This window comes from Gossypium hirsutum, chromosome D08, assembly GCF_007990345.1.
Source record: "Gossypium hirsutum isolate 1008001.06 chromosome D08, Gossypium_hirsutum_v2.1, whole genome shotgun sequence".
In the NCBI taxonomy this organism is placed as follows: domain Eukaryota; kingdom Viridiplantae; phylum Streptophyta; class Magnoliopsida; order Malvales; family Malvaceae; genus Gossypium; species Gossypium hirsutum.
This window is the reverse complement of record NC_053444.1, coordinates 50,623,177-50,636,194: the sequence shown is the minus strand read 5'-3', so window position 1 is coordinate 50,636,194 and position 13,018 is coordinate 50,623,177. Positions and strand designations below refer to the sequence as shown.

Genomic DNA, 13,018 nt, shown 5'->3' with positions numbered 1-13,018 from the left:
ATATTATTCAAAATTCACAATTACTATTAATAAATTCAATATCAATACGCATTTTTCATTTAATTCAATCATGATACTTTCCTCAATTTGCTTATCATGTATATTAATTTAAATTTTAACAATTAATAATTAAATTCGAATTATAGTAATACTAACCGAAATTTTCTCGAATCACTTCTTGTCCACCTTCTCCTTTCCTTTCTCGGACAATGACTCTTGCACGACATTAGCTACGTAATTAAACAATTAAAAATCATTAATACACAATTTCATCAAAATATTTCCATTTATACCTAAACTTTACCTAAATTCTAATTTAATCCCTTATCAATACTAATTTTATTTTCCCAATCTCTCTTAATTCTTACTATAAACTCATTTTAACTCTTCAATTTCACCATAAATCTCTAATTTCAAATTTCTCTCAATTTAGTCCCTACTATTCAAAACTTATGTTTTATTTTACAAATCAACTCTTTACTAACTTCTAACTTGAAATTCAATCAATTTAACCCCTAATTCATCAATTAGTTCAACATAACTCATGTCTAAAAATCTACCATCTTTCAAAATTTCAGCACATACCTATAGTATTTTGTTCTAGAACTCCAAAAACTCAAAAATTATAAGAAAATGACTTAATTTAACTTACCAATTAAACTTCAAGCTTGAAATCTCTAATTTTCCCTTTATCCTTCTTTCCATTTTCTTTCCATCCTATTTTCGTTTGCTCTCTGTTTCTTTCCATTCTGTTTCCTTTTGTTTGTTCTTTTATTATATATTAAAAAAATATAATATTATTTAATTAAATAATAAGTAAATATGTAATAATTATTAATATATGTATTTTATTTTTCCACATGTCATCATATGCACCATAAATTTGTCAATTTTTTTGTTTATTTAAAATATAAAAATATAATATAATTAATAAAATAAAATAAAAATATACTTTATAATAAAATAATATATTTATATATATTTAAAAATTAAAAAAATCTAAGATTTTTATCATGCATATGCCGACTCAACTTTAGAAAAAGGCATAATTTCCTATTTGGTCCTTTTAACTTTTCTTTAATCTATAATTAAACTTTTATCTCTATTGCAGTTTAATCCTTTTTCATAATTAACCTCAATTTAGACAAATTCACTTAATTAAAACCTAATTAAATACACAACTAACTTCGTAAATATTTAATAATATTTACGAGTCTGATTTATCGGAACGAAGTCCCGAGAATACATTTTTTTTCAATTCAGTCCTTTTTAATCAATTAACAATCGAAATATTAAAATTTCTTAACGAAAATTTAATACTACCCTAATGAAACTCCGTAAATATTTTTATAAATATTTACAGATCAGTTTATAATATCGAGGTCTCGATACCTCGTTTTTTACCCAATTTACCTAATAATTTCTTTTAAATCACAAAATTCACTAATTCAAAAATATTTCTAAAATCACGCTTAACTTATAATTATTAATTAATAAATTTTCTAAATTTTTCATCTGATTTAGTGATCTCAAATCACTATTCTGACACTACTGAAAATTGGGCTATTACAGCGTCGCAAGCCAAAAGGTCTACCAAAATCTAGTTTGATACACAAAAATATGCATATTCAGGACAAGATAGACAACCGAAGTTATGCAGTTATTGTAGGATATTCATAAGATGGACATTTGAATTACTATCAAATATTGAGTTGCGTCGCATGCCAAAAGGTCGACTAAAATCTAGTTTTATACTCAACAATATGGATATTCAAGAGAAGATAGACAACCAAAGTTATGCAGTTATTGTAGGAACCTAGTGTCACGGGCCAAAGTTCAAAGCCCGTGACCATCGCACCAAATGCATCCAATGGAGGTCTATTTCTTAGATGGGGATCATTTGGCCTACGAGAACTGGCCCGATTCAAAGAGCTATTGGATAAGCTTGTCGGATTGAAGCCTAGTTGGCCCGATAATGAAGAGATGACAACTTAGGCTAATATGGTAACTAATCTTAGAAGATAGAGGGAATCATATCTTGTAAAGATTAGATTAGATTTGATAAGGCTTATCTTGTAAATCCCTAAAATTAAGGGATATGGTTAAATCTCATCTGTCGATGTAATTGTATCTTGACCGTCAGTTTTGGGGGAGCTCAACTATAAATAGAGAGCCTCCCCCTCAGTTGTACTCACTCCTGAATGGTTTCATTATTCTTTGTGAATAAGAATTGAGAGCATTTACTCAAACACTTTGCGAGCGCTCTTTCTGTTGTTCTTTTGTAGCTTCTTTTGGCACAATCGCTTCCGCTATACAAATTGGTGCCTTGTAGGAGTTCTAAGGAATCCTCACTTTTGAGCGTAAAGGCTGACTTGAGCGAGTTTAGACGAACAGATCGCCTAAGGCCGCACGGTTTGCGAGATGAAAGGTCTAGCCCCGTGACACTACGGCATAGTAAGACAACATGCCCGCATTTGGGGGTAACATTGAATCGAGGATCGAGTTAAAAAAATTAGTCATTTTTTTATAAACATAAAAAAACAATTTATTCATTTTTTGGGAAAATTGTAAATAAATATATTATTGATGTAAAAATACAATACAATACAAATAATTTATTCATTTTTTTGGTAAATTGTAAATAAATAGATTATTGATGTAAAAATATAATACAATTATTTTTAATTTTTTTATAAACTTACAAAAAAAATTTTGATAAAATGTTAATAACTATATTGTTGATATAAGAATTCAATACGATACCATATAATACAATTTGTTCATTTTTTTATAAACACACAAAGTAGATTATGTATGTAAAAATTCAATACAACACAAATTAAAAGTTCACAAACTAAATGATGAAGTATATGACAAAAATTTAAAATAAAAAAAATCATCTCTTATCAACCTAAATGTGTGCCACAACTTGGTGAGCTTCGGTTACGAGGAGGATTTCTTCGCGGTTGCGGTTCAGGCTCATCATCTTCATCTTCATCTTCATCTCCAGCTCTACCTTCATCTTGATCTTGATCTTGATCTTGATCTTGATCTTCATCTCTAACATTATCTTAATCTTCATCTTGTTCTACTGTGCTAGATTGCATTTGTATCCTAAGTTGCCTTCGTATATATTTGGTTGTACTAATAGGTGGTTGAGAAGATGAGTCACCTCTGAACAACAGTGATTTTGAAGGTGTTTGCGACACTATCGATGGAGAATATGGTGTCGAATAACCCAATTGTGTAAAAAAAGTCAGAATTGTAGGCGATGGAAGATACATTGGTGTTGTTGATGAAAATGTAATATGCTCTTGCGAATGGAGGTGGTGCAAAAAAAATCCTAGAGAAAGTCTTGATGCATGGTATGATGGTGCATAATGCGGTGCTTATGTGAAAAACATGGGGTTAGTAAAAGCACTAGAAAAATATGAACCATACTAACTGAGAGTTGATGCACCCATCGATATAGAATTCAAGTTTTGAGTTGATGATAATGAACTCAAGCATGTAATCCTGATCGCGGCCTTATGTTGGGTTGTGCTTAGGGGTGTTCAAATTTCAGTTAAAATCAAATTGATCGGTTAAACCGAACTAATTCAGTTAATCAGTCGGTTAACCGATCTAATTTGGTCGGAGGTCGGTTAATAGTTTTTGAAAGTTCGGTTATCAGTTAATTGGGTTCAAAATCGAGTAATAAATCGAATTAACAGAACTTTCAAAAAATCAATATTATATATTACATATATCAAGCTTAGCTAGTTAGCCCACCCAAGCCCCAACCAGTAGGCCACCAATAAATCCAATCCAATATTAAAAATCCATAAACCACTAACCCTACCCCATTAACCTTAATCCAACCCAAAAATCTCTAACCTAAAACAAAAACAATCCCCAACCCTAGAACCCTAATCACTAATCAGTTATCTCATTCCCATTTATCTTCATCGTCATCACTCATCTCCTCAAATATCTAGCTTCCTCTGAAATCTCCCTATTACCGAGTGCCGACAGCCACCAATCACCACTGACCACAGTAACCCAACGCAGTGGCGCACCTTCACCGTCCGATCACTTCACTCATGCACCTTCTTCATTGTCGTTGCTCACGTCATTGCTGGAACCCCTTTTTCCTTCAAGTGTGATGCTATTAATTGAGGTGTTTGTTTGTTAAACTGTTAAGTTTAATTGAGTAGAAAGTAGAAACTACCTGGATGATATTTATTAAATTAAAAAAATTATTATAAAATTTTTATCTTTTATTTGAGAATTTGATCTTACTCACTTATAGACCCTTTTCTTTGGTCCTAGTAGTCTTTATTTGGAAAAATGCTTCATAAATGTACTGTTGCCTGAACTTTGAATAAGGGTACTTTTACATGTTTGAAATGAACATTTCATGTATTACAGTTTTTTGGTCAATCCATTCAACTAGGATTATAATGTTCTTATAATTTGTCTCTAAAAAATATGTCCCTTCCTAGGTATATGAAGGGAATTGAGTACTGGTGGCTAGGGAAAATGAAAAAGGTTAGAGGGCTAGCATGTCTAAAACTACCCTGACTTCTCATAAACATTAAATCTTAGTTCTCAATTTCATGGTAGTAGAATGCTGCAGGACAACTGTGCTTTATGATGAATTGAAGATTACAATTTCAGTCTAATATTGTGAGCTTTTACAAGATTAGATGTTTTTGTTCAATATTTAGTGTGAAGAATTTGTCAAAAAGAATATATCAATCACTTTTGATTATTTTTATTAATCTCTAGTTTAGAGACATGTCTAATGAAATATATTTAATGGATTTAAGGCATGAGGTTGAATAAATTAAAGGTATGTTATTCATTTAAGTGCTTGTACTACCCTTATCTTAAAAGAGCCATTATAGCTCAATGTCCTTGTTCCACTATACTTTTGGAATTTGCTTGCCTATTCAATCCTTTTTTTTTATGATTTTGTAGCATCCAGTGACTTTGAATTCTGAAACTCAATGTTCCAGGTCATAAAGAATCAGCAAAAGATCAAGACCCTTCCAATCCAATCTCATTCCACCTTTCATATTTACATTAGCGTTACATAACTTTCAATTTTGTGGTTATTTCAAATTATATTAACTTTGAAAACTCATCATTACCTGAGCCTTAAACATGATACTCACTATTGATTCAATTAATTTGGTTAAATAAACATTACCAATTTATTCTTTTGATATGTTATATACTTGTTTTAACAAAAAACAAAAACAAAAGCATAAAAATTTCGGTTAATTTCTTGTACTGACCAAATTAACCGAAATAGTTCAGTTTGGTTTTTTTTTTAATTTTGGTTCAGTTAACGGTTAAGGGTTTAAAGTGTTCGGTTAATTCTAGTTCAGTTCAGTTAACCGATCAGTTAATCGATTGAACACCTCTAATCGTGTTGGCTTTCTATGACGAAATTGTCTACTCCTTTCCTCCTCCAACAATAGATATGGCTTACAGTAGAGTCTAAACTATGTCATGTAATCTGAAGACGTCGCCAAATCCGGTCGAACAATTGGTTCATGCATAGGTATGTAATCATACCTATGTTTCCAAATTTAGATATACTTGAAATGAAATTTAGGCCAATCTTCATCGATTCTCCCCCGCAAGTCAATCTTGTGAAGTTCATTGAACTCCTAGGTGAGGGCGAAGTACTTTGCATAAAGACAAACTGACACATTAATCGATCAGATTTGTGCATCTCAACTATTGCAAAAACTATCAATGGGCTTTGACTTGCCAGATATTGCGATTCGTCAAAAATTCAGTTGGGATGCATTCTTAAATTCTTGGATTAGAGTATGACATCCATTTAACTACAGTATGGGATTATAAATTTTATTACGTACCTAATATTTATTTTCAAATCCTTACATAATTATTATATAATAAAAAATTCAAAAACTAACCTCGGCTTCTGATTGTTGATCTAACAATAATCGTATATCTACAAGTTCATTCGGGATACCCATATGACAAGCATCATTTTTCCACCTATTCAAATAATATGTTATTCCAAAAATATAATAATGAAAAAAAGTAATATGATAACTATATTATTAAATGAATCTTACCTTATTACGAGTGAGAATTTACAAGGGAAGTTTACTTAGGGACGTAAAAATAGTAAGGGATATCATGCCCATGATTGAAGGAGTATACAATCACCGATTTTTATTTTTTATGCTTTAGTTTCCCGACACATCTCTCGATACAGTGGAGCCAAGACAGTTGATCCCTAACTGATTCACCGGGCTTCTTTTAAGTTGATTAGTTATAGGAACCACTTTTAAGTTGAGATTTATCTGGCATTAGAAAAGCCCTCATCAACCTTAGTATGAATGCTCGAGTGAATTGTTGTCTTTCAATCGCACTAAAAAAGTTGTTGAGATGTGAGAAATTATCTTCTAGCCATTTCATTTCTATCCCGCTAACATTAAACTTGTCTGACACATTGCCTAATAGATGGTGGCAAATTGCACTCCAATCACCAATACGCACTACCCCCATATGACTAGCCCATCAACCAGTAAACAGAGTTGTAATGACATATCCTCAAGTGTAATCGTACACTCACTGCACGAAAGATGGAATGTGTATGTCTTGGGTCTCCATCTTTCTAGCAAAGCTCTGGTAAGTGGGGGCTCCAATTTAGTCTTGCAGAGCATACGAGACACGTGCAAGAATCTTGCTCGCCTCTTCCAAGTGTTGTTCAATAACACACGATGCTCTCGCACTTAAATTGTGTATCTATGTCTCGAAAATTCAATCTTTGTCGTGATTATATAAACATAAAAAAAATATTAACAACTTAATAATTATATTAATTCAAATAAAAAATATAATAATAATTTCTTACCATTTGTAATTGGATGCTGAAAATGTGTTTGTGATCCAAACGAATTAGAGGCATTGACATTTTTAAAATTATGAAAATAAAATAAATTATAAAATAAAAAAATTGAGAGAAGAAGAATTTAAAAGAAATTGAATGAAAAAAAATGAGAATAAAGGAATTAAGAGAATTGAGGGAATATGATTGAATAAAAAAAATAGACAAGGTATATATAAGGGAAAAAAACAACTGTTGGAGAGAAAATTAGCCATTGGTGAACTAGTCGTTGGTCCCAACGGTTAAAAAATAAATAACTGTGATTTTCTAACCGTTGGGAGCCCAATAGTTTATATAAAGGTTTTTTTAAATGCGGTCTTGGGACGAGGCAACGCCACATGACGCTTCACGTCACATGAAAGCATGTCCAATTAGGCATGTTTTTTTCCGGCCGCGTCACTTGAAAGTACGTCATACAAGACGTGTTTTTGTTTTCTCTCTCAAAAAAAACGACACATTTCCTTAATTTTTGTAAAAAATGACCTAAATCTCTAAAAAAAATTTAAAAAAATTGGCATATACCCCTAATTTTGTCAAGAACCTTTTACCGTGTTTTTTTTTTTCTTTATAATGTTGAAGAGCTTTTGCATAGAGAACTCTTTAAAGAAAAGCTTTCTTTTCTACTGGAAGATTTCTTTGGAATGCCCTTGATAGATCGGCATCCACTCCGCTTAGGTGCAAAAGAATGCATGCAATTGGTCCTTTTTCCTTGTGAACTCAACCGAATAATTTTATAAGGTATTAACAATATGTGTAGTTATATGAGGTATGAACGTAAAACGAGAATGAAATATAGAAAGAAATAATAAGCAATCATATAATTAAGTATGACTCTAGCTTTAAATATATGGAAAGTAAATATTTTTAATATAATCTTTTCATTTGGGTTTTCTACCTAAATAATATTAGAAAATTAATACCTAAATGGCATATTGCAAGAATTATGTACCAAAATGGTACATTCAAATGGGTGGAGGGTGGTGCATTGGCGGCACCACCCTGATTCTGACACAATTTCATTAAAAAAAAAGATATAGGGGTGTGGTACTTATTTGATAGGCGGCACACCTAATATTCCCCCCCACACTCCCCCATCCAGCTCATTTTAAATATTTATCAAAATACCTAAATTTTCTATATTACTTTTAATTACAAAAAAAATATCAAACAGTTTTGTCCACATCATATTTTTTGCTATACTATATTAACAAAATAAATATATCTTATAAATTCCAACTCAAACTCCAACTCAGTGGTCCCATTCACAAATTCCATCTCAATGGTTTAATCTTTTACTTACGTAAAAAGCAAAAAAATTGTATTAAAATAATAAAAATAACATGCCAATAAAAAAATTAATAAAAACATAATATAAACGATACATAATAAATACGAATATTATTATTTTAAAATGATAATAAATAAAATGTTTTGGTTTAAAATATAATATATATAATGACATGTCAACTTAATTATTGTAAAAAAAATATGCATAGAACTTTAAAAGAAATTTCATTTTTACTATTTATAAAAAAAACATAAAATAAAATTTAAAAACATAAACTCTTATTCTCAATTATAAAATGTTAAAAAATTAGAACATATAAACTAATTCCTAATTTATCTCATAAATTCCAAATTCCAAATTCCATATTAATGGTCTCATCTTTTACTCACATAAAAAATAAAAAATTAAAATTAAAAAAAAATCAAAATAACATGCCAAATAAATTTCATAAAAAATAAATCTAATCAACCTAAAACACACATAACAAATAAATTACATAAAAAAAATAAAACATTCTTTGTACATAACATAAATAGGCTTTTTTACTTCAATAAACATTAAAAATAAATTATGAATGAATGAAAATATAAAATAAATACAAACATACCTTACAAAAATGAGCCAGATAGGGAGTGGGGGTGGGGGGAATACTAGGTGTGCTGCCTATCAGGTAGGCACCACCAATGCCGCCTATCAGATAGGCACCACACCTCTATACCCCTTTTTTTTTAACGAAATTGTGTCAAAATCAGGGTGGTGTCGCCTATACACCACCCTCCACACATTTGAATGTACCATTTTGGTACATAATTCTTGCAACATGTCATTTAGGTTTTTTTTTTAAATATTATTTGAGTAAAAAACCCTTTTCATTTTCTTGGTCAATTTATAAATAGAAACTTTGAATATTTAAATAACAAAAATCATAAATTAATCATAAATTAAATACAAGTTTTCAACCAAGCTTAGTTTTTTAATATCTATAAACCCGAATTTTTCTTTTTATTCATAGTTTACTATCTACAATATTTCAATCCTTAAAGTAGAAGATTATTATCACAACAACCGTATTATTTAAGAGTTGAGTCAATAAGCATATATTTTAATTTTATAATTAATTTCTATTACAATTTCTTAATTTTATACGATCATATGTGTAAATAAAATTTCACAGAACTTCACCATTTCATTACTAATTTTTTAAAAACCTTGACACTGGAGAGCATGGATTAGGAGCGTTTTAACGCCTTGGTTTTCATAACATTAACTACTCTGTTTCATTCAGACAATGAAACATTAACATCGTACAAACAGAATACTTGCATTCCTTCTTCCTCTTCTACTTCCGGCTGAACAAACTTCTAAGCCTCCCTCTCTGTAACCTCTCGAGGAGCTTCTTCGCACCCGGGGTTTCCATCTCCGACAGCTTCTTCAGATACCCTATCGCCCCATATGAGATCATAAGCTTCTTGCATTTCTTACTTGTCGACAGCAATGCAAGGCAGGAAACTGCGTACTTCTTTGCGGTATTTTGTGGACTTGGATCGAGCAGCTGGACTAGATATGGCACACTTTTATCGTCCTTTTTGACTTCTCGGCGATTTGGAGATATGGTTAGCAAGCTCGAAAGCGCTTGAGAAGCCGTTTCTCTAGCATTATTCGATTTAGCCTCGAGCATTTTAATAAGGAGAGTGATGCACCCGGCTTCACCCACCAGCTTTTTCGTTTCGATTGAGTTGCAAACACGACAGATGGCCGCCGCAGCGGCTGTTTGTGCGCCCAGCGATCCAGATTTGAGAACATGGACTAATCGAGGGAGGAAACCGAGTGACATCAGAACTTCTATCGGAACCGAACCAACCAAATTCCTCAAGGCTCCAACTGCGGATTCTTGGGGCAGAGGACCATCAAGGTATGCCAATAGGCTTCTAATTCCGCCTTCTGCGATAACGGACCTTCTCAGACTCTCGTTTCCGGCAGTCAGATTCTGCAAGCACTCCGCAGCGTATTCTTTCGATCCCAACAAAATTCCGTGCTCGAGGAGATCGATCGTCACCTTTATAATACCTTCCTCAGCTAGTATTTGTCGAACCTCGGGGACAGCTGATATGTTTTTCAATGTACTAGCTGCTGCAGCCTGTGAAACAGAGTCTCCGGTCTGGCACATTTCGATCAGCGGTCGAACCCCACCGTGGCCGACAATCGCTCGGGCTGTTTCGGCAGTCATCGATAACCTCTGCAGCGAAATAGTTGCCTTCTCTTTACCAACTGTGTTGCCAGATTCAACAAGCCGTATGAGAGGTGGCAAAACGCCTTCCGAAACAAGCCAGGCCTCGCAACTTCCAGATTCCGCGAGTGAGCAGATGACAGTCACCGTCGTTTGCCGGATAATAGGAGAAGTTGCCGTTAGCAACTGGACTAAAGCAGCAACGTTACTCCGACCCATAACCGACAATACGCTCTTTTCATCCTCCTTCATGACCTCAACAAGGCTGTCAAGAGCTTTGTGCTTTGCTTCCAAGTGACCGATCTGGAGCCGCGCAAGCAATTCCTTTAGAGGGCCGTATGTTGCTGTATTCAATTCCAATGTAGAGCTGACGAACGATAAAGGCAATGTAGCTTCGCCTAGTACACCGGTCTTGATCAGAAGTCCGCAATCTCGTAAGTTCAGATCCAACTTCCCCGATAGCGCATCGAGATCGCTCTGCATCTTAAGCTTCCCCTCGTACTTCTCTTTCAAGCATAAATCCGCCAATTCAATCACTTCCTTCAATGTCTTCAAAACAGCCTGCAATTGTTCCTTACAAAGAGCATTTTTCGAAAAGCAAGGATGGGTCGACAAGTCCGATAAGCACGAAGGGATTCGCTCCAGTTTCGATATTATCACCTTCCACCTACCGGGAAACCCTTTCACTTCCCTTGCCTTATCAACTGCCATCGGAACAAGCTTTTGCGCGTGCGATAACCAATCCTCGGCCGACCGATTCTCATCGGAAACCCCGTTTTCGGTACCTTCTCTCATGATTTTAGATATGAATTTTTTATCAAAATGATCACTTCAGCTAATCAAGTGAAATTGGACTATGGCACCCAGCAAGCCGAAAAAGGAACAAAAATGAAAAACCACCTTTTTTTTTCTAAGGATCAAAGAAAGCAAACTAAAACAAGTTGAAGGACTATTGAACCAACCTTTTTAAGATTCAGGTACCCCCCAAAATTCTCTCTTTTATTTTTTTCTCCAGAAAAAACCCACTGTAGCTCAATCCTCAGACAATGTTTCTAAGGATCAGCAACAAACAAACCACGCTTTTCAAAATGGAAATAAAAACTCTATTTTTTTTCTTCACTCTGAATTCGGAACCTGCAAGGCAGTGATACTTCCAAAATCAGCAATCAGATTGCTACCATAAATACACAGAAAACCCTTTTTTTTTTCCGTTTACTTTAAACTATGAAGATGAGCACCAGCTCCTCAGCTCAAGTTTGAAAACTCAAAAACAAGAAAGACCCATGTTTTTAAAAGTATTCCAGCTCCAAAAAAACCACCAGAAACAGACAGAGAAAAAAAATACACTATAGCAACGATCACAATGAGATTCAAAAATCAAACTTCTTTGAAATCCTTTTCTATTTTCTCTCTCTCTCTCTCTCTCTCTGTGTCAGGTTCTCTCAGATTTTTGGGTCTCCTCACTGTAAAAAGATGGAAAAAAAAATCGAGTTTTACCGGTTACTAGTGGGGTATCTAAAGAGGGGAAACACAGGAGTGTCGTTATTTGGACAAGGAGCGTTTAAAATGTCGAGTAACTTTGGGGATGGTACGGTTGTGATTGTGGGGTTAGGATAGAGGATTCGACCGTTTGGAATTTGGATGAAATTTGAAATTTTGTTTTGTTTTGGTTATTTCGAATTCTATTTACGTTATCGATGGGTTTTTTTCTTGCCACGTGTGCTATAGAGACAGATAGGACTTTTTTTTAATTTTCTATTCTAAAAGTAAGTTTATGATTAATATTGATGGCACGTGTTTGAGCACAGATTATTGGGAAAAGTGAAGGTTGGTTTCATACAACGCACTTCGGTCTGGGATTGAAATTATTTTGAAATCATTTTAAAAAAAAAGATTTTAATGTGCGATGATGTTTCACCATCTTGTTAATAACAAAAATAACAAATTATTTTTTTAACAAAATTTAAAATTCAGTTTTAATTTAGTTTTCAGAATAACTACGAAGTATAGATCTTTCTCCTAGGCAACTCAAACTTGATATTGGAACATTGATCAAATTATAATTATTGTTATAAAATAAATAGATAGGGCGTAAAGAATAAAGAGAATGAGAGAGTAAAGAGAGAACGTATTTTATTGACCAAACGGAACATTTATAAAGTTTCTCCAAAGTCTTTATTTATAAGCATAAGAAATATAAATAAAGTAGAGATCTACTACTAATGACTATTAGAATTTAAAATACATTAAAACTTATCTTGATCTTGATGGACATCCACTTAATAAGATATCATAACACTCCCCATTGGATGTCCATTGATAGATAATGTGTCTTGTTAAAACCTTATTAAGATAAAAGCCATGTAAGAAGAATAGTGAAGGAAAAATAGTACTCATATCTATAATACGCATAATATGTTGCATCGTTTAAAAACCTTATCAATAAAACCCAATGAGACAAAATCTTGGTTAAGGGAAAAATAGTACAACGCGTATTTACTCCCCCTCATGAAAACATCACATACTTTCTCATATGCTACGTATTCAATCTTGATTATTAGTCTTTTAAATTATTATTTGAATGTAT

At 32.9% G+C, this 13,018-nt stretch overlaps 1 protein-coding gene across 1 annotated transcript; it reads right to left on the bottom strand.

Moving 5' to 3' along the window:
- Positions 1 to 9,370: 9,370 nt before the first annotated feature.
- Positions 9,371 to 11,964, bottom strand: LOC107900907 (protein CELLULOSE SYNTHASE INTERACTIVE 1). Its single transcript, XM_016826684.2, has one exon. The coding sequence runs from the start codon at positions 11,224 to 11,226 to the stop codon at positions 9,544 to 9,546; it is 1,683 nt and encodes a 560-aa protein (XP_016682173.1). The 5' UTR covers positions 11,227 to 11,964; the 3' UTR covers positions 9,371 to 9,543.
- Positions 11,965 to 13,018: the final 1,054 nt, after the last annotated feature.

Bases quoted from the DNA above. Each gene is read 5' to 3' on its own strand.
- LOC107900907 (XM_016826684.2), bottom strand. From the start codon at position 11,226: ATGAGAGAAGGTACCGAAAACGGGGTTTCCGATGAGAATCGGTCGGCC.